Source organism: Sturnus vulgaris, chromosome 19 (genome assembly GCF_052056855.1).
Source record: "Sturnus vulgaris isolate bStuVul1 chromosome 19, bStuVul1.hap1, whole genome shotgun sequence".
Classification (NCBI taxonomy): domain Eukaryota; kingdom Metazoa; phylum Chordata; class Aves; order Passeriformes; family Sturnidae; genus Sturnus; species Sturnus vulgaris.
Window position 1 is genome coordinate 806,980 of NC_142261.1, and position 22,866 is coordinate 829,845.

The window sequence follows — 22,866 nt, forward strand, 5'->3', positions numbered from 1 at the left end:
TCAGACCAGGATTCATGGAAACACGACTGAGGTGATTCTCGTGTTTGGGCTTGGATGTTTATTGTATCTTATTAAAAAATTACAGAAAGTACAACAGCACCTCCAGCTCCTTGCTAGAAGTGGGGAAAATGGCCCCAGTGAGGCTGCTTCAAGGCCTTTTAAAGCCAAACACACCAATAAAAGTTTAACACTTACATTATTTATCCTTTTGACCCAATAATAGATTCTCATGACTCTTAGAGTGACATTGACTGACCAACCAGAGGTTACTACTTGAGTTCTGTAAAGAAGAAGGAAGAGAAGAAGATGAACAAAGAAAAAGACACCACCCAAAATTCTTTATCTTGTCCCATATCCACCACTGTACTGTAAAAACCTCAAATTTAAACCCCATCACCCAGTGCAAACACACACATCTGACCCACTGCACCTTGGTGATTTCTAACTCATTATTCAGATTTCCTAACTCATTATTTTATATTTCCAAGCCTTCTCCAAGGTTCCAGCTCCAGAGCAGTGTTTTCCAGGGGAGTCTGTGCCTGGGAGCACAGAAAGCTCCAAAACTCCAGATTTCTGAGATCCAGCAGGAAAGGAGCACGAGCTGATTGCTCTGCCTGGCAGAGCCAGTGCTTGTAGGAAGTGAGGAGCTGGATCCCAGGCTTTGCTTTTCAGTATGTCAGTGCAGCTTTTTAAAATGAGGAGTCTTTTCAAATATTTCAGAATAGTTTAGAAAAATGTATGGATGTGCACCCTACTGTTTGACAGAAACAACTTGGAAAACGTTATCAGCTATAGCACTCATCAAAATTACAAATATAAATATCTGCAATATGAACCTCAACAACAAATCAGGGCCTGAATTGATCAAATACATCACAGTGTTATATCAGTACAATTAACTACCATACCAGAGATCCTTGGAACCCCCAAAAGCTTCTACTTGCATGTCAGGATTAAATTAGCCACTGTTGTTTGTGTTCTGATATTAATAAATGGTGTCTCTGAAGCACAACTCAAGTCTAGAGTTCTTCTACTTCGTGATAGGGAATTTATAAATAGGTTTTTTTTTATAAAGGGAAAGATGAATTTGGTGAAGTGACAAATTCAGAATCACAGAATGCTTATCCCTGAGTCTGTGTTGCTGTGTGCACACCCTGCTCTTTATCTGCTGTAAATGACACCTTGCACTGTCAGAAATTGTACTTATCTTTACCGAGTGCTAATTAGTGACTACACGGCCCAGTCGTGTTTTTAATGATCTGCTAACGATGCAGGCAGGGTTGGACAGGTCCTGTTCTCTGCTGTGCCAGCTGCAGGCAGCCCAGGGAACCTTGATTTTCTTCAGAGAATTTTAGGGAGCTCAAGAAAACTCACAGATGTGGTGCCTCTCAGGGTTTAAAAATAAAGAGTGCCTCCTGTTTCCATGGGAAATTTGTAAGATCAATTCTATTGATCAATTCTATAATATTACAATTATTATATAATTGTATATATAGAAGTTATGTATTATATATCAATTATATATACATTATATATTCTATATATCAATTATATATATCAATTCTGTATCTATATCAATTCTATACCTCTGGTTTCGAGAAGGTTTATTAAATTGTTCAGAGGTTTTATGAAAACAAAGCATGTTCTGAAATGATATGACTTATTTTGAGCTCTTTTATGGATACTAAAAGTGTTCCCGACCTTGAATAAATAATTTCACATGTTTTTTAACTACCTGGCTAGGAATCCTGAACTGAGAAAGAGACATAATAAATAATTTATTGTGCAGACCAGGAGCAAATATGTATATTACACCCCTTGATTTCCAAACACACCTCGCTGAGCAAAGCCACGTGGTTTAAAATGGTTTTACAATATTCCCCAGTGCCTCAAAATCCATTTCTGTGTGAGGAACCTGAGCTGTCCTGAGTTGAATGCAGGGCCAGCTTTGCAGTCCGGGGCTCTCCCGTTCTGTTCTTCCACTCCTGGAGCTGATTTTGGGAGGTGCTGCTTTCACATTTGTGTCAATGGCAACTGCCAACATTGCTGCTAGGAATTCTGTGTAAGCCAGGAGGAAATTAATGGACTGAGAAGCTCCTCGATTATAAATAAAAATGAATGCTAAGAGGAAACGACCAGGAAGGAGAGAAATGATGGACAAGGACTGGAGACAGAACTGGGAGCTCTTCAGGGATAGAAATGAAAATGAGAAATGCAAACTCCTGGGCAGGGAAGAACATGCCAAAGTGGGAGTTTTCTGTGTTTAGGGAAATGAGATTTGGATAGTCCCTGGAAAACTGGGGAGGAATTCCTTACAGAGCTCAGGGATTGGTATAAAACTGAATAAAGCCCGTGGGAGCAGGGATTCCATCTGACCATGGCTGCTGTGTGCCAGGACAGGAGCCCTGGGGGTTAATCTCGGTTTTTGGGCATGGCCTCACCCAGACCTTTTTGGCATTGCTTTTCCAGGATGGTACAGATCATTTCTTCTTTCTGTAAAGATTTATTTTCAGGAAGCAGCACAGAAGTGCCCTTTTCCTCAGAGCCTTGCTGGCACCCTGCTTTACACCCCTGTCACTTGCCTGTTTTGACATGGGACAATGTTTTGCCTCCCAAAAGTGAGTGATGGTGTTGTGACAGGAACGTGGAATATTTGGGATAGCAGAGCTCATTTTCCTGCTCCTTCTGCTCCAGCTGAGGGGAAGGGGATCGTTCTCTGCTCTGATGGCATAAAAAAAACAAACCCAACAGCATCAGGAGAGCAGGGTGAGGGTTCCAGGCAGAGGCAGGGTGTGAGTGCAGGAATTCCAGCAGCTCCCAAATCCCCTCCCCAGGCTCTCCCTGGGACTGTCACTGACACCTCATCTGTGACCTTGGCAAGTCCGGGATCCTGATGGGACTTGCAGCCCCTTTGCTTTCAAAGTGACTTCACAGAACATGAAACTTGTGAGAAGAACATTGAAATTATCTTGCTGGAATTAATTCTGAGCTGACTTATACCCAATTTCATTCAAATCAGACAGTGCAGATGAGAGCTGGCAATTTGCATAGACACAGTAATTTGGAGAGGGCGTGCAGAAGAGCTTTTTAAAATCCACATGGAGTTCGTGTCCTCGGTCTCTGAGCATGGGTAAAATCCAGGAAATTCTGAATTCTAACTCCTTTTCTTTTTTCCCCCCCTCTGACTCTCTTGTTTGCTCAAGTCCAATTATTCAGAACCAAAATATCCTATTATATCATGGGCTAAATAGGCACACTTTGCAGCTGTGTTGGAGATGAATGAACATTTGAAAATGTGACTCCCATATTGCTGTATTATCATTAGTTTGGGTATGTGCTGCAAATAACGTTTTGAAGACCAGGTTTCCTTTTGACTTTGAGTGAGACACAGGAATTATTGAAACACAAAGAGCTAAAGTCTTTTTTTGAATTGCATTCTGTTTCTTTAAATGATATTCTGCTATAAATTTCATTTTTGTCTAATGTTGCATTTAGCCATCTTTGCTTTTCAGCAGGCAATATTCTTTTCCTTCATCACCACTATCAGCAGCAGCTTCAGTTTTAATTAATTCCCTGTTCTGAGGCCAGCACATCTCAAGGCAGTGCCGTGGCACTGATCAGTCAGTGCTAACCAAATATGATCATAAAACTCTGATCAGAGTGTCACACCCAGTGCCCCACTTTGCACATCTCAGTCTGACTTTGCTCTGCTTCAAGGACAAACTTAATGAACATTTGACATCAGGTAATTCATTCCAGCTGCACCAGGTAGGATTTCCTGACAGCCCCTGCCCAGTGCTGGATTCTCCAGTGCTGTCCTGGCTTCTCCTCCCTTCAGAGTGGATTTCCCAGGCAGGTGGAATGAAAATTAATTAGTGCAGGCCCTGTGCTGTGCAGAACATACCCATGTACAGGGATGGCTCTGTCAGAAACTCAGCTTCCTACAGGGAAGGGCTTCAAATTAGCCTTCAGGAGGGCCTGTCACATTTATTTTTTTCTACTTTTCTCTTTCAGTGTGCACCATTTTAGTAAATCTCCTCTAGCACTCACTCCCAGACTACCAGGCGGATATTTTTGGAAGAGGAAGAATTTCTTTATTTAGCAGAAAACCTTGGGGCTGATTTATTGCCCTTTGTGCTGTTGCAGACAACCCTCCATGGCTCTGCCCTGTGCAGGGGATGGTGCTGGTGTGGCTCAGGTGTGTGCCTGGCTCTGGCACAGGTGTGTGCCCATTACTCTGGCACAGGTGTGCCCATTTCTCTGGCACAGGTGTGTCCATTTCTCTGGCACAGGTGTGCCCATTTCTCTGGCACAGGTGTGCCCCTGGCTCTGGCACAGGTGTGCCCATTTCTCTGGCACAGGTGTGTCCATTTCTCTGGCACAGGTGTGTCCATTTCTCTGGCACAGGTGTGCCCATTACTCTGGCACAGGTGTGCCCATTACTCTGGCACAGGTGTGTCCATTTCTCTGGCACAGGTGTGTCCATTTCTCTGGCACAGGTGTGTCCATTTCTCTGGCACAGGTGTGCCCATTTCTCTGGCACAGGTGTGTCCATTTCTCTGGCACAGGTGTGTCCCTGGCTCTGGCACAGGTGTGCCCCTGGCAGCTGTTGTTCCAGCCAGCACCAGCTCTGCTGCCAAGCCCAGAGCTCCCCAATGCAGGAGGTGTCAGGGGAAGCCTGGCTAGAGGAAGCTGCTCCCACACTCCCCATGCACAGAACCGAGGAGGAGGAGGAGGAGGCTTCAGTGCCTGCTGGGTTTAAGGTGGTTTTCCCCAAATTAGCCCTGTTAGAACAAGTAGCTTTCAAAAACGTTTTCAATATTGGCAAATAGGAATTCCTAAAACACATTAGGAGGTTTTTGTCACTGAGATACGGCTGAATTACAAGCTTTGCTGTGGATTTTATAAAATCCTAATGGACTGTAATCCTTGTAATACGACAGGTTTGTGCCTGAGATGACTAAAACATTTATCCCTGGCATCTTTCCTTTTCAATACATTTGTTTTCTCTCTCTTAAGTGAAAGCAATACATTGACAGCAAACCAGAGCTATTTCATCAGTCTCTTATCAGCAGCCAGCACTGAAGCCAACAAGAAGGGTTGAGGGTTTTGAATAACATTTATTACACCGTGTTTTCTGTATTTCCTGACAAAGAGAACCTTTGCAGCCACACAGAGGAGAATGAAGCTTCTTTTTCCAATTTAGAACAGCCTGTGTTTAAACACCTTTGTTCCCCCAGCCCCACAATGACCTTCTGCAACTCTGCATTGTCACCTCGGGGTCCCCATGCTCGGGGCTCTTTGTGCCCACCCCAGCAGCTGATGAAGAACAGATTTAAATCCAGATTTAAGCACTCCAGTGAGCGTTCAGTCCCTCCCAGGGCTGCTTGTTTTTTGTGGCTGGTTTTGCTCTTTGCTGGAGCACGTGTGTCGTGTCACCAGCAGTTTTTTGGGGCTGATGGCAGGGGCTGCTGATTAATTAGTGTCTCTCTAATGAGCCTGGAGCTGGGGCTGCTGTTCAAAGGGCTCGTGATGCTCACAGAGCCCCCTTTGGTGTGGGCTTGGAACGGGGCTTCAAAGGGATCTCCCGTGGAAAGAACCAGTGTGGAAACCACTCCACAGTGCTCAATTCACTGGGAACTCTGGGCTGACTCCCTCGCTGCCCTGCTTGTTGGTTGATCCCTTGCCTCTGTGCAATTTGGGAATAAAACAGTGATTTTCAGCGAGACAGCACCGAGTGCACGTGTTTTGTGCAGGAGAAATCCCAGCTACAGCTGGGAAAATGTTCTGTGTGAAGCAGACATCTGCCTTCCCCCTGTCTAAAACTCATTAAAAACTCCAGGCCCACTCACACACTCTAAAGGTGGGAGTGCTGGTGGTAGCCACATCAGGGTGGTGTTAGACAGCTCAGCTCAGTTCTGTGGGTTTTGCAGTGTTCCTGTGAGTTTTAGGGCGGGGATCAGAATCCCCCGGGTTCGTGGGGTGGCACAGGGCTGGGGGGCTGCAGTGGCTGATGAGAGCAGGACACTCTGAGTGTCCCAGAGCTGTGCAGACAAACCAGAGCAGGGCTCAGAGAAAGGAGGGTCCAGATGCTCACAGGGGCCACTGGCGTCTCCCTGGGAAAATTGGGGTTTAAGGGGTCCTGCCTGAAACTGTGGCTCACGTTCCTTGGAGTTTAAAGAACCGGGGGGAAAGTCAGTGTTTGATAAACTCACGATTGAAATGATTTTCTGGGCTCCTTTTCTGCAGTTTTTCTCTCCCCATTGTGGTTTCTTCAGCCTCGTGTTTCATCACTCTCATCACTTCATCGTCCAGCTGTTGTGGTGATGTTTCAATTGCCTGCTAAAACAGCTTTTATTCTCTAGTGGATTTTGTCCTACCAGCTGGCAGCCAGTGATACAACCTTTTTCCTTCCAAAACCAACTGTCTGGTGGTCACTTCTTCCTAGACAATTTTAAAATGTAGCAAATGATTTAGAGTGTTAATGTTTTTGGCTGATTGCTACTGGGCTTTTGCTGCAGAAGCAGAAAATGTCAGTCCTTGCCACAAGTCACATTCCTGCATGTCTGCTCATTAAAACTTTTAAACCTCTCTATTTTCAGTGGAGCAAACTGATGCCTAAAATTTTGATGCATTAAATCTGGTGTCCAAGGCTACAAGGTTTTAATACAGAAGAGAAGAAAAATTCATGTGCACTTGAATTCTTCAGTTTTGAGTTGCCATGTTCTGTTTGATGGTGTTTAACTTTGAGCACTGATAAAGGACATTGGGGGTTCTCACCCATTTGAATCCCACAGGAGAGTCCTTAGAACAATTGTGTGCTGGGACAAGCAGCCTCTCACTCCTTCTCATCTTTCTTACATTGCAATGCACGAATAGAATAAAGCAGTCCAAGGATATGCAGGACGTTTGAGGCAGAGAGGAGTTGTAGTCATTGTTTTTTCAGGATTTATGTGTGGAGAGGATTAGCAGCTGCCTTTGTGCTCCTGCACAGTAGCTCTGTCTTGGAGAGCAATCAACAGAGGGAGGGTTTTGTGTTGTGTGTGAAATGATCTCCTGTGCTTGTTTGGATCAGCCAAGCCTTCTGCTGTGGCTCTTCCAAGATGAAATCATGACCAGAAGTGCTCTGGCATGCACTGCAGTCACTGCTGCAGCTGCATGCTGACAGCACTGCCCGTACCCTACATTAAGGGCACAGGATCCTTCTGAGCAGTGTCATTTTTATATTAATTGAACTCCCTTCTGCCTCAGTGGCTTCACTGAGCTGTTAGGCTTTGCCTGCAGCAGAACTCCTTGCTGCTATTTAACAAATGTTGCTTTGGTGGCCACTCGTGCAGATGACAGAAAGGTGGTTAAATGTGGCACTACAGAGCTACAGTGTTCAGCCTGGGTTTTCTGTATAGACAAAAATTCCTATTTGAATTGCTCAGTGAAAATCTATTTTATGCCAACAGCAACTCTTTGGAGCAATGCAGGCTTTTGTGTCCATTGAGGAATCTGCACCCTTTATTTATACACTTCTTTCCATTCTCTTTTCTGCAGCCCTGGTGCTGTAAACCTTAAGTAATGTCATCAGGAATCAGTGGAGCTGCTCCCAGGAGGGAGCAAGTGCCTTTGCAGAAAAGGCTGTGCAGGCTCAGGGTGTTTGTTTGTTCCGTGGATTTGTGTGTCTCAGACGCTGCTGTTTGAACATCTGCCGTGCATGTCATTGGGTGAAGGGCAGGCACAGCCCACACAGATCCAGGGGTTTCACATCTGGCCAAGGCTGATGCAAATGTCCAAGTGCTGTCACTGCTGTGTCACCTCCTGCAAGGAGTGCACCCAGCAGTGCATGAGAGAATTCCTGTGAAAGAGAACTAAGTGTTCACAATTTCTGTGATGTCCAGAAGATGATTTTATCTGCAGCTGTGGGAAGTTGCTAGGGAACAGAGCTAACTGGTTTTTGCTGATGGCTCCTCGTTAGTGCTGTGGAGCAATGTTGCCTCTGCTCTCGGTGTGCCTCATTCTGCATGAGGATGTGACTTGGAAATACCTCAGAGCTGTCCTGCTGCTGGAGTCTGAGATGAACTTTTTAGGAAAGAACATTTTTCAGGTCATCTCCAGCAGCAGCAGCCAATTCCCCAGGAGTTCTGGGAGTTCCCAGGTGGGAATGTTTGGAAGGGCAGGTTCAGGATGGGGTCCTGGGGGAACCATTGGGCTCACACAGCATTTGTTGGGTTCAGCCCCTCCAGCAGAGGACAGGAACACCTTTGGAGGTTCTGGATGTTGTCTGTGCTTGCTGATACATTTTAGGCTTAGCACTGAAGATTCACACTCCTTGTCACTGAGCATCAGGCAGCTGGGGGAGTTGGGCTGGTGGCTCCTTGAGGAGTCAAAATTCCTGTAGTTTTGATTGCTAGCAACATCCCTCCATTCAAGTCTTGTGAAAAGGTCATTGCTGAGGGAGTACCTGCATCTCTCAAAAAATGGCCTTGTTGTGTTGTCCTCAAAACAAGAGGATCTGTACCAGGCACTGCTTTTCAGATAAAACCAAAGAATTGGTTTGACCAACCCCATTGCTTCTTGGTCTGTATAGAGCATATCAAGGTCTACTCCTATTTCTGCAACTTTTTGGAAGACTCATGGTGCACAGTTCACCAGGTTTTTTTTCCTTTTTCTGTGCTCAATGTTCTCATCCACTTCAAGTGAACCATAAGAATTCCCCTACTTTGCTCTCCCACTGAGCAGAGATGTAGATATGCTCACACAAACACAGAGAAGTGTCCTACAGCTCTTTGGAACTGCTCTGTTATTCTGTTCTCTTTCCCTGTCCGTCTGCAGCAGAGTGATGGGATAAATCCATCAGTGCCCTCATCCCTGGCTGCAGGGCTCTCTGCTCCATCCCTTGCTGCTTGTGCTGTGCTGGCTGCTTCAGGATGTGTTTGTCACCTGTGAAATGGGGCAGATGGCACTTTGTTTTCACTGCACACAGTGCCCAGTACTGTGCTTTGTTTTTCCTGTCTTTCCTTAAATCTAAGTCTAATTTTAAAAAATTGCTGGTTGCACAAGCTGTGCTGTTAGCAGCTTTGCTGCTGTTTGGCCAGGAATAAAAGGGATGTGCTGCATTGTTTGCTTTCTTACAAGCAATTTAGAAAGATTTCAGACCCTACATAATATTTTTTGCATTTATTTTGGAAACAGTGCTTTGAAGCAGTCCACGGGGCTCCCAACCACTTTAAATCAGCAGGCAGCACTATTTATCTTTGCCTTTCATTTTTGTAAGCAAACACCTTCCTGCACAGCCCTGAATACAGAAATGATTTGCTGTGCTCTGGCTGCTCAGTGGTGCCCAGAGCTCTGTCCTGCAGGGGAAGGTGCTGGGGAGGGGATCTCCTTCCTCCTCCTCCTCCTCCTCCTCCTGCCTGCAGCATCCTGAGCAGCCCAGGGATGCAGGAGCCAGGTTTGTGAAAATCCCGTTCTGACCTTTCTGTCACGTTGGGAGTCCCAGGGTGACTCGTGCAGGGACACACAGGGCTATTCTTAGCTTTAATGTCTCTGCAGGTCAGCTTCCTCAGCTTCATATAATTCAGGGTCTTTCTGAAAAAAAAGATCTAATTCTGCTTCCCAGTGAGGATGTGGCCCTTGCTGCCTTGTTTGGTGAGTAAATAGAGGTCAGAGCTGCAGACTCTCTATTTGTTTCTGCTTTAAATCGATTTGTATGCATCCTTCCTTTTGGCTCTCCAGAGACTTGTGTGTTTTACATCTTGCAAAACATGTTTTTAACAAGGACTTTGTTTGAAAGGCACGGGAATAAAATCTGAACGTGTGTCATGTGTGCATGTGTGCAGATACCTGCACCTTGGTGCATGCACACAAACTTCAACCACAACAGGCAGTTTTTGGCAGCCCATGAGATACACATTACAGACAAATTATTTTGTTTAACTCCTGGTATGCACAGTTCAATTTCTGAAGCCTAAATAGGCCTTGTGCCCTTTCACTAATTAGATTTCATTATAAGTCCACCTGGGCTATGTTTCTGTAATATCTCCATTGAATGACAGTGGCTTGGTGTCTGTGTGGAATGGGTTTTCCTCCTGAAATGTTAATTAGGTGGAGAATGTGTTATGCTTTGGAAAAGCTGCATTGCAAACCCATAGATAAACAGATTGATTTAATTTTAATCTGCTTTCATGGTGATGCATAATGATAACTGGTTTCTGTCTCACAGGGCTGAAAACCACAGACCTTAATAAGAGTTTGTGGGTATATCATACAGCTTTAAATAGCTTCTGTTGTGCTAGACCGCTCTCCATAAATTATTCTAACTCCATCAGCATCTCAGGGACTCCCCATTCTCTTCTGCTGTGGATTTTCAATCAGTGGAACTATTAGTGTAATCTGAAGAAACTTCGAGGTATCTTCTCTGCAAACAACTGACAACACTGGTTTGTACATCAGGTATTCAGTGGGGAGAGCAGAACCAAAAAAAGCCTTGCAGCAGCCAGCTCTGCAGATTAAATCCTGGCATCCAAATCCTACCTGTTATAAGCCATGCCAAAATTAATTATGGAATTAAAGCCAGGCATTCAGATGGTTGGTATGGGGGTGTCTTACCACATGAGCTATTTTTTGTGACCTGCCTTTCCTGCTGGAGTGAGAAAAGTGCAACTCACTCCAGCCAGTTCTGGAACAGTTGGTTTAAATGGGCCCTTCTCAAATACAGTTTCTTCCACTGCAAGAGTTTCAACTTTAAAGGTTTCTTCCTGATGGGGAAATAATTTTTTGGGTTTAATGGTCTAAATTTCCTCAGGGGTTCATGGTAGATACAGATCCAGAAAGCTTTTGTACACTTGGTTTTCATGTGCTCAAATATGAGCACATGAATATATGCCTAAAGTCTGACAGAAAGGGGCTGAGTTGTGCCTGTTTTCTCAATGACAGACACGTTTTATTTTTCACTGATGTTCAAAGAGCCTCTTTCAGGCTCAAATTCTGCCCTATATTAGCTTCAGCCATAAAAAGCAATGAAACTGCAGAGGGAGGCAAAAGAAGAGTATGACCTTAAAGTGCATAAATTTAGCATCACCCTGATGCTGTACATAAAACTGGAAATGGAAATGCTGGGAACACAAATTCCAGCCAGCCCTCCTTGTGCTGTGCAATGGTTGTTTTGGTCTAATCTACTGAGGGACTCTCAAATAGGAATGGATTTTGGCCCAAGGATGGTTTTTCAGGATGGAAAGACAAAGGGCTGGCTGTGCCCTGGATTACCTCCGGGTTTTGTTTTCTCCGGGAATCTTGGCTTCACCCTCTCGCTGCTGTTAAGTGTGATGAGCTCTCTGGCATCCCTCATTCCCATTCCAGTGCTGTTCATCAGCTTCCCTGGCATCCTCAAACCTGCTATCCCACATTGCCTTCACTTCTGGTACTCCAGAATTTAAAAGAAACTCTGTCCTGAAGTAAAGCCAGGACATTTGTTGCTGCTTTCCATTGTTTTGTGGCGTTTTCGTGCATTTGAATGCGATTCTTTGAGCCCAGAGGCCTCAGGGAGGGGAGGAGGTTGTGTGCAGGCAGTGAAACATCAGATGTAAATGTCACAGCGAAGTGTTCTGCTATCAAAACGACCTCATTTAAGCAACACAGAGCTCCAGAATGACCTGAGATCCTGCGGAGATGTCTGCATTTAATGTACTCGCAGCGTTAACAGGGATCATTCTGCACTTACATGCCAGCAAGAGACAGCTCCCAGGGAATTCTGTGAGCACATCCACAGCTTAGTCATGCCACAGTTGCTGTCTGCATTTGAGATCCCACGGTAGCATCTGGCCCCACACCACCTGATTTTCAAGCATGACATTTAATTCTGGTCTTCAGAAGGACCCTGAGGGGCTCTGCCAGCTCCTGCTTGGTGTCTGGAGGGTGCCTGGCTCTGTCCTTCAGCCCCTTCCAGGCTCGGGGAGTACAGACAAGATGTTTGCAGCTCCAAGAGCTGCAGTTTGTTCTTGCATCGGGAGGGGATGTCACTGGAAGGAGCCTGTGTGAGGAACAACCCATGGCATTGTCCTCAGCCAAAATGGGCTCAGAGCAATGAGGGATGAGCAAAAGTGGGCTCAGGGAAAGGAGAGATGAACAAAAATGGGCTCAGGGCAATGAGATGAGCAAAAATGGGCTCAGGGAAAGGAGAGATGAGCAAAAATGGGCTCAGGGAAATGAGATGAGCAAAAATGGGCTCAGGGCAATGAGAGGTGTTGGGCATTTCCAGGCTGGGGCTGGGAACACCTGCAGGGTTTGTGCAGGGAGTGCTCTGCTGCTGCCTTACACCAGTGTGACTTGGCAGTGAGCAAAACTCGAGCTGATTTCTTTGTTTCACGCCATGAGAAGCCGTGCTCAGGTCCATTCACGCTCAGGTGTTGCTCGTCCTTGCTCTGAGCTGGGGTTCTGGGGGGGAAGGCTCTCCCCAAGGTGGGCACTGGCAGTGGAGGGCTCTGCCATCCTGCCCTGCCCTGCTCTGCTCTCTCCACAGTGCTGGGTTAAGGTCAGGCTCTGGGCAGCAAGAAACACTGAAGATGAACAGAAATAGAAGCCCCTTCCAGCTATTTCTGAAACGCTTTGGGGAGATGCAGTGACAAGGCAAGCTCAGAGGCCACTGTGATGTCTGGTGGGTGCCCAGGAGCTCTCAGAAATGCCCCCTCTGCACACGATTTATCTGCCACCTTCTCCTGCCACCGGTGACAGGATGACAGGCAGCAGGAGCAGGGTGTTAACAGCCTCCCTTTTCTTTCTCTCCTTTGATGTTGAAAGCAGCTCTGTTTCTCACAAGGACCATGAAAGGTTCCCACAGATCTTTGCCCCGAGCACTTACAGTAATGAAAAACGAGCTGCAGTGTCACGGGTCTGAAGCATCTTTATTTAGAGCTGTTCAGGGTCGGATTGCTGTTTATTTGTGCTCGGGGTTGGAAAGGGGGGGGCTGTGATACTGGGGTGACATTTGTGTGATATTTGTGTGATACTGGGGTGATACCTGTGTGATATTGGTGTGATATTCGTGTGACACTGGTGTGACACTGGTGTGATATTTGTGTGATATTCGTGTGACACTGGTGTGATATTGGTGTGATATTGGTGTGACACTGGTGTGACACTGGTGTGACACTGGTGTGATATTTGTGTGATATTCGTGTGACACTGGTGTGATATTGGTGTGACACTGGTGTGACACTGGTGTGACACTGGTGTGCTGCATGCAGGGCACTGGCAGAGGGAAATGTGGAGGGAGCCCAACCTGGGCAGGGTGTCCAGCCTGGGGCAGGGTGTCTGTGTCCTGTGTGTGACCTGTCCCCAGGGCTGTGTGTGTGACCTGTGTCTGTCCCCAGGGCTGTGTGTGTGACCTCTGTCTGTCCCCAGGGCTGTGTGTGACTTGTCCCTGTCCCCGGGGCTGTGTGTGACCTGTGTCTGTCCCTGTCCCCTGGGTCCCCAGAGCACACCCTCGGTGTCACTGTGCCCTGGCTCTCAGCAGCTCTCTGTGGAGCCAGGGTTTCTCCCCACTGTCCCCCTTTGCCCAGTTTCGGTGGCGATTTCTCAGCCATTCCCAGCCCCAGCAGGGACCAGCCGAGTGCCCACTGGTTCTAAACTGCAGGGACTGGGACAGGCTCAACCAGACACTCTGATAAATGACACAGGACGTGTCCTGCATTTTAATTGGAGTTGCAGCCTCTTCCATCACTGGAGTAAACACAGCATTTAGTGGGTCATGGGCTAGAATTGGGAATCACTATCTTTATGCACTTAGGTAATGCATTTCCTTGATTTCAGTTGTGATGTATTGATTCTGGGAGTTCCTTCTGTGGTTTTGCTTTGCTTCTCCCTTGCCTCGATTTGTAGGCTGTCAGCAGTGACGAGTTTTCAGGGATGTGGGCTCCCAAGGGCTCTGTTTGCTGTGATTGATTTGGGGCGAGGGCTGAGCTGCTCAGGAGCCTCCCTCAGTGCTGTGTGAGCTGAGATCCGCAGGTAAACAACAGCCAGGAAAGTGTTTGCCTGGATGTTTGAAAAGAAACAACCCCAGAGCAGCCACGAGCCAAACGTTGATGGCTTTCCCTTCCTCCTCTGCACAAAACAGAGCCTGCCCAAAGGGGAGTGATGGGCACAAAACTCTGCAGGGACTCCACCTGCTGCAGCCCAGCCTCGGTGTTCTGAGCAGACTTACAACGGGTTGTAGTCAGATTGTAAACTGAGAGCAAACCGATGGGAAAGGTGAGGAATCTCAGGCTGGACAGAGCAGCAGAGGGGACAAAGCCTGGAGTGCCCTGGGACAGCCAGGACATTGCAGGCAGCTCAGAAAGTCCCTGAGCTCCAGCTCAGGTGTGCTCAGCTGTACCTGCTGACAGAAAACACACCTTCAGTTCTTGCTCACCCTGCTCGTCCTTCGGGCATTGCAAAGCGCTGCTGCCACTGGAAATGCAGTGAATAAAATTCTGCAATTGCCCAGCCGTGGAGAACGCAGCACCGGAGGAAAAGAACATTTCCTGGGATTGAGGAATTGACGTTTCTGTGCTGATTTTAGAAACATTTTAATTTGACTCCTCGAAATGAGTTCCTAACCTCTAATTCTGTAGAAAACAGCAAACTCGTGTTACTGTTTTCAGTAAAATCAGGGGATTGGAGCAGTTCACAGACGATTCAATGAGACTTTACCTCTTCTGAGAAACCCTGATCCATAGGCTGCATTTACCCCAAGGATCTGCATTTGTTCTGAGGCATTAGAAATCAGTACAGGGTGGCAGTTTGTCGTTGGATAAAGTGAATGTCAAGGATAAACAAACTCAGCTTGTCCTGCTGGTTTTGTGCCCATTTTTCTGGCTTACCTGGCATTTAAAGGAACCCAGATAGAAAATAAGAGGATGGTGTCAGCTGTGTGTCTGTGCTTGTACACTTATTTTTTCTATAGTTTTTAAAGCTTTTTACAACACAAGTGATAATTTTCTTCAATTTTCGGTGTGTATCTGCTTGCTGAGCAGTCCTGAGACCCTGCACAGCTTTTCAATTACAGCACAGCTACTGCAGGTATGCCAGCTGAGCAAGGCAGCCCCTGCTCTGCTCTGAGGCTCTTTGTCTTGATTCCATGGCAGTTCTGTTAATCAAAGGTGTAAAAGCATAGCTGAACACAATCCACTGGCACAGAGCTGAGGGGCCAGGCTGGCAGCAGGAGCTCCAGGCTGTGTGAAATGACAGCAGCCCCTCACTCTGAGCTGGCAGTGCTGGAGATCAGCTCAGTTTTAGCCAGGCTGGGACTTTTCAAGCTCAGCTCAGTCACACAAAGCCCGCAGTGGCTGTGTCAGGGAGCTCCAGGGTGGGCATGAGTGCCTTAATCCCAAATTAACTGCCAGGACCTGAGCCCCCCACCCTCCCTGCAGAGCATGGATCATTTCTGTGTCCTGCTCTGAGTTTTTGGGGTTTTTTTTTCAGCAGTTTTCCTGCCCTGAGCTGGAGCAGGAAGGCAGGAGCAGGTGCCAGTCCCTAGGAATGGCTCCAGACACTGCTGAGAAATGTCTCACCCAGATTGTGTGGCCTCTCTGTACCTCCCTCTCTGAGACATCAGGAATGGAGCTCCATTTCAATTTCCACTCTCCTTTGACCACTGATCTCTTGTCCTGAGGGATGTCTGCTCTGGCAGCAGTCACTGCTCCTGCTTAAAATTAATTTTGGGAAATTAGCATAGCAGAACTTGCACAAGATTGGCAGCCTCCACATATTTATTCTCCAGGTGTGCTGAGGAAATTGCAGCCACTGCTATTGAGTTAGTGCTGGAAGAAAGGAGACATAATCCTTTTTGTTTGAGACAGTTGAAAGAAGCCTTTGGGTTTGATTCTGAAAACATCTGTGTGGATCTTGTCCTTCAAAGATTTCCTGAGCAATTTCATGCGGGGGCAGAGCTGACAGGGCTGTTTCAGTGCAGTTTGCATCTCTGCATGGCAGCAGCTGCTCAGACAAAAAAAAAAACCTCACGTTCCTTTTGGGGTTTCTGCCCAGACCTGAGCACTTGCCATGGCACCGAATGGATTTTGTGCATGAGGTTTTAAGGAAATATAATTAAACTGTCGTTCCCTGACACCTCACAGGTGGGGATTGACCACAGTGGATTTCTTGTAAACACATTCAGGAACCAGAAGTTAACACCACCAGGGACTCCTAATTCAACAATTTGGCCAACATTATATTTAAAGCTGTGGGGCAATTCAGTAGAGCCCTGAGGTTTATTTATTTACTAAAGAGAGAGACAGAATTAAAAAATGCCACACCTCATGAGAGGAATTGAAACAGATATTTCAAAATGCATCTCTCTCCACATAAAGTTCCTCTTCTCCACCTGTGGTTAATAAATTCTAGTTTTTATTCTGATTATTTTTTGAACATGCAACTCCAGAAGTATTATTCTAGCATGTGAGAATAGAAAGTGCCTCTCAGTAGGAGCCAGTCCAGTTTGCCATTTTGGCTTTTCTGTTGTTTAACCTCTCATAGATGGAAACGGAGCTCCAGAGAAATTTGTTGCTTTAGGAAAAATAAGAATTTTTAAAAATAACTATTTTTAAGTTCAGAGCTGACAGGACAATTAAACCCAACATTATTAAAAGAAAATGTTGTGCACTGAAAAAGATGAAGAAGATAAGGGCAAAGACAAGGATTGTTTTCTTTGAGTAATCCAGGGAGGGAGCAGAGAAGGGGCAGATTTTCCTTGTAACGAGGTCTAGCAATGGCTCTTCACTCCAGCACCCAACTCCTTTCTTTTTACACCAAAAATGAGACTTTCTGCTCCAATCCAACAGCTTGTAGCCAGGAGAGAGCCTTGACATGGGCAGTGGTGGCCACAGAGTGGGCAGAGCAGGGGTGAGGAGCCTGCCCCAGAGCACCCCTGCCCTTCAGGCTGGCCATGACTGAACCTGTCATTGATTACTTCAGTCAGATTTCTGTCCTGACATAACTTCTTCCAAATATGAAATTAATTTTAATTCTCTCATCCCTTTTCCTTGTCCTGCTGTTGAACTCCTGCTGAGTGGTGGCATTTTCTGTGGGGCAGTGATGGGAGCACTGGGGTGGAACAGGGGCTGTGTGGAGCTGCCCTTTGCTGTGCCATTGGTGAAATCTCTTCTTGCTCTCCTAGGGCCAAGGTGAAGAGAGGGGTGAACGTTTTCAGCGTGAGAGCCAGCAGCCCCTACGTGTGGGACATCAGGGAGAGTGTGGGTTCCCCTGGGAAATACACACCAGCTGTGGTGCTGTGCCAGAGGAAATCTGCTGCTGACAGCAGGTAGGTCATGCCCAGCAGCCTGCCCTTCATGGCTGTTTGTCCTTTCAAAACGTTTTAAATGAGTTTAATTTCGTGATTTTAACCCATTTTCCTATGGGGCACTGTAGCTGTGGAATGGGGTTTTAACCCTTTAAGGGCAGCAGAAATAAGGTGCACAGCTCCATGGGCGTCTGTCATGACAGGAAGGAAGAGCCAAGTTTATTCACAAACACACTTGGTTTTATAGCAGGACTGCAACTCCCAGAGCAGAGAAAAGGAGATTGGTTCAGAGAGAAGACACCCCATGGCCAGGGCCTGGGCACACACCACAACAGGGCTTCTATCTTGGGATTAATTCCTTTTTATTGTGACCAAATGATCACCCTGGGAGAAATTCTCCCTGGCCTTGAGCTGGAGCAGCTCATGGGCTGGGAACAGAGCTGAGAAGCTCCAGCCTGGAATATTTTTCAGGCTGTGATTTTCTTCCTTTCTCAATCTGTGTCCCACAGTGCACAAGGAAATGCTTCTTTGTTTTGTACTGCATTGCTCAATCCACCACACAAATGTTGCTCAGTCCCAGTGCTAGCACTAGGAAAGGAAATTGTGCTGTCACAAATTATTTAGAAGAGCTTGTTTCGTATCTTTGAATTTGATTGTGGCTACCTTAATTTTTTTCAAATTATTTGATGCCAGATACTATAGAAGGGGGTCTTTATATGGCTGTTTGTGGTGGATTTTTTTGGTTTGGTTTATTAATTTTACTTGGGGTTTTCTTGGTGGGTTGGGTCCTTTTCCTTTGTTTGTTGGGTTTTTTCTTTGGTTTTGTTTTGGTCATTTGAGACTTGATGATGTTGATGGTGAGATTGATATGAATTTTTCATCTGCAGAAGGAAATAGATTTTCTGTTTTCCATTCCCATTCTGCAACATTGACCTGTCTTAAAATGCCTTCATCTGGCAGGTGGATGTTCCTTTTTAATCACAATTCTTTGCTTTAATGAATACATTTTTATATAAGGTGCTGCTTCTTGCTCATTGCTTCTGGAAATGCAAGTCAGGAGCACATTTATAAGGACCTGAGTACATTTGCTTTGTGGTTGGCATTGCTGTTAGAAAACTTCCCACAGTTATTCACGTGTGATTCATGTGTGAAATGGTGCAAAATCTAAAGGGTTTGGGCATTTATTACATGGTCTATGATATTTATGTAAATACCTTCTGAACCTAATAATTAGGAAGCTTCATCTCCTTGCAATCTGCATGTGAGGAAAAGAAAGAAGAAAGGAAGAACTTTCCTTTTGGAATCATGGCAGGAATCACTTTCTCCTTATAATAACTCAGATTCTACACAATTCCTTTGCTATTGTACACTGTGTTTTCCTCATCTAAAGCATATATTGTCATTGGAAAAAGCAGAAATGTGTGTGTGTGCCAAGGGGGAAGCTTCCTGTGCTGAGCACAATCTGACAGATTCCTTAAAATCCCCATTCAGAGCGACTGGAGGAAAGTATGAATATTTTCATTGAGTGAAATGGGCATTGGATCAAAATCAGAGATTGCTGCAGCAGTGGATTTTCCATCACACTTTATCTCGTTGGGACCATAGAGTGCATTTGCCTGATTCCTCTTCCTCAGCAGGAAAATACAAAGCAGCCTCATGGGGGAATTGAATCTTGGCAACTTAACTTCACTATTCATCATCCAGTGGCAATCCTTTAAAATGACCCCTGGTACACAAAAAGGAAATGATTATGTCACCTTTAATGCAGTGGTTGTGGGTTCTGTGTGCTTGCACATGCTGGGTATAAACATTGCTGGGTGTTTATTCAAAGAAACCTGAGCTCATACACAGATTTTACTGGCTAGAAAATCCAGGGAGGACCAGGTATGTGTGTGCCTGTCCTGTAACTCCTGGTTTCATTTGTTCCCTCGAGTTCCCAGCTGAGATTTTCTGGTTTTCTCACTTTTGAGAACTTCTTCCTCCCTCTTTGTAAACAAGTGCTAAATATTTGCAATGCATTACCAGTGTATTGTTTTCCTCATTAAATTTAGTCGGATCTGTTCAGCTCTGTGTTTTCAGAAGCAAGATCAAGCATTACACGGGGAAAGACAGTGGAGTGTGCTCTGCAGTTTTTGGGAAATCATTTTATCTGTATCTTGCCATGGTTGATGTCACCAAATAGGCACGAAGGGCAACAGTTCAATATTGATGTGCCTTAGCAAATTTTGTGCCCCATAGTTCATTTAGAAATGACACAAGCTCCGTTTGCATATTGTTGAATTTCTCCTAAAAAGCAGAGGTCTGATCGCACGGGTGCAAAGGTGGCAATGCTAATTAACTGCAGATTCAGTACCTTTGTGTGCCTGATAGTTTTACATGGATCAGAAAATAGTGCTAATAAAGCTAACTCAGTGTGACAAGTGTAATTTCACGGCTTAAGGAGGAGGCACTTGTGCAAGTGACAAACCAGAGCAGAATGCCAGAGCGTCTCCTTCTCGGGGTTGAAATATATCCGTCATTTGTTTGGAGAGGTTCTGGCACCAGCAGCTTCTCCTAACAGGATTAACATATAAATATTATCACAGCCAGCAGGGTGTTTTCAGATGAATATTAACAGCAAATATTATGATTCTGTCGGAGAATAACTAATTAAGCCCATCTGTCAAATCTGATTTGAAGTTCTCGTGCCTGGCTTATTACGGGCTGGCGACAGTGTTCCAGATTAATGGGGAAGCAATTAGAAAGTTCTCCCCCGTTCTTCTGGTCTCATTCTCTGGCAGGAATAATTTCCTAACGCTCCAAATCCTGGCCCAGGAGATCACTAGATGGGTTTAGTGCTTGCAGCACCTGCACAGCACTGATGTTGTTCCCCTTGAAGCATCGATCTTCCCTCTGCTGTGGAGCAGGTGACCAAAGCAGCACAGAGAACGTGGGAATGGAACAGAGGGAAAGTGGGAATGAAACAGAGGCCAGAAATGGGACTGGGGAAACCTTTCAAACCCTGCCTGAGTCAGGGAGGTGCATGCTACCCTGTGCCATCCTTCACTTCTGTGCTTTGGAAGCTGGCTGATTTTATTTTTAATTCCTCGTGTAGAGAGGTGGGTGGAGCAGGGAGGTGAGATTAAGGAGTGCTGCATTTCCTGGGTATTTTCTTGGGTTCTTCTGTTTCTCATACACCTGAGCTGGGGCATCTCTGCAGTGCCAGGGATGACTGAGAGGAGGAACAGCCAGAATTAAAGATCTGGATTGCTGGCTGCTCTCCCCCTGCTGCCAGTGGATGGGCATGGGGAATCCTTGGGGTGGCTGCAGATGAAGATTTGTTGGGTTTTCCTCATCTGCAGAACACGACTGACAGCACTTCCCTCCATCCACAGCTGCTGTGGAGACACCAGGCCAGATGTTCTGATGTGATACTAATGGGTGTCACGATCCTCTCACAGCATTCTAGCCAGGTTTATGGTTTTGGGTATAAATGTTTGTTATTCCCATTACTGTCCTCTGTGCCTGTGGCAGGAATGAAGCCACTGATTCAATCAAATACAAAATAATTTTAGACAAAGCTTGGCCATCTCTGAGTAGAGCCTTAATGACCATTTCCTGCCTTATCACCAACAGTATTTCAATTATTTAATGGATCAGCTTTGCTCAGCAATTTCCTTTCCCCTTTTCTGGAAATGTAGCAAGGACAGAATTTGTTTTGATGCTTTTCCTCCTCAGTTCTGTAGCACTGAAGGAGTTGCTGGTTTGTGCTGCCTGAAACCAGATGCTGCTGTCAGAGAAACTGATTTTCAGTTTGAACTGAAGTGACTAAATCAGTTTGTGAGGACGTGGACACAGTGAGAGACAGGAACAGGATTTTCTGGGCTGTATCCTCATTTATTGCTGCAGGTCTCATTTGTTCGTGGCGCTGTATTTCAGTGCTTAATTTTCTTAACACTTTTATAACTGAAGAAATTAACTTGCTATTAAATAATAACAGGGGACAGGAAAATTGCCTTTGATTTTCCTACAGAATATTTTCTTTCTATTGCATTTATGCCATCGTCCTCAGTGCCCTGTTTCTCTCATTTTCACGTGCAGTTATTAAACATTTCCATGTTGTAAATGCACTGAGCTATTGCCTCTCTCTCTTACTTGTTGCACATGCCAGTATTTGATGGACTCCCAAGAGTGCTGTAGTCCTAAAGCACTTCTGAAGCCAACAAGAGCAACAAATTTAACATAAATAACAGCCTAATGGCCACAATAATTACACTCTGTCTCTTGCTGGTGTTCATCAAAATGCTTCATAAAAGTAGTTTAATGTTTTAGATCACCATTAATTTTTTTCCTTGCTCCCATGTGCTCACATGACTTTGTCACCTATAAATGAGTTATTGCTTGGAAAGAGAAATTTCTACTCTAAAATGAGAGAAAAGGACGTGTGATGTAGTAAAAAAATCCCCTTGTATTTTGTCACATCACATCCTGTGGGAATCACGTGAACTTCACTTTGTCACAATGAAATCAAAGCAAGAAGGGGGTTGCAGAAATCTGACTTTCAGGATGGAATATACTCCAGAGATGCTTTCAGAGCTGGGCAGGCCCTGTGGGTGATGGGCTGGGCTAGGCTGGATTTTTGGGGATTTTGGTGGCAACCTAATGAATTATTTGTTGACGTGCATTCCAAGCAAAAAAAAAAAAGATTTCTCCTATTCATTGTTTAATCCTGGTTTTATTATTGAGGGAAACAGGAGGGGAGGGAGAAAGGTGACACTTTTATGTGGTTCTAAAATTGCTTTCTGAGAATAATTATTCAGCCCTAAAACATGGTCTGTTCACTCAGCATTGCTGGTGCTGGTGTATCCATGAGATATCCCTTGTGGGGCAGGCAGAATATGTTCATTTAATTCAGGCACAGCACAGTTCAACTCCATTTCTGCTTCTGACACACGTGGGTAATGATCAGCTGTAAGCATATTTACCCTGAGTATTTTAGAGTTTCATGCTGTGTACACTTTGGGTTCTTCTGTTCCCTTCCTGTGTTATTAGAAACCTCCAGGCTTCCAAGAGTTTGTCTCTTGTGATAATGTGAAAGTCCTGAGCATCTCAGAAGTCGTGTTTGCATTCCTCTGTTTGAAGGCAATTAGTCACAAACCTCTATTTCTCATTTTAAAATGTGCCCTCAGAGAGAGAACCCCTTGAGATGTTGAGGCAAAATAAATTTGTCTGAACCAAGCCTCAGTGCATTATTATTTTACATTCTGACCCACTTTCTCCATTTTTTTAAAAAAAGAAAACTATTTTATTTAGCAAGAAATGCAGGATCTTTCTTGAAATCACTCCACTCAGTGGTAATACACTAGAAAAATGTTTATGGTTATCATCTTAAATCCAATCAAAAGGAAAGAGATGAAACAACAAGGAATTATTAAATAATTGTTAGCCAACTTTGTCACCTGTTGGTTTGAGACTCAGTTAAGAACAAAAGTTGCAGAAAGCACTGCAAAGGCTTTTGGGGATGGACTTTGGCATCCTCTAACTTTAGGGCCTTAATCCCCTTTCATTGAGACTTCTTGGCATGAAGAATTGGGGATCACATAAATTGAGGGGAGCAGTCTGAGGTG

General features: G+C 45.3%; 1 protein-coding gene across 1 annotated transcript in view; it reads left to right on the forward strand.

Annotated features, from left to right (window-relative positions):
* TMEM132D (transmembrane protein 132D) overlaps positions 1-22,866 on the forward strand; it is a 196,019-nt gene that overhangs the window by 61,593 nt on the left and 111,560 nt on the right. Inside the window, exon 3 of the mRNA XM_014887575.2 lies at positions 17,138-17,281. Coding sequence (XP_014743061.2) covers positions 17,138-17,281 — 144 coding nt within the window. The remainder of the gene's footprint in view (positions 1-17,137; positions 17,282-22,866) is intronic.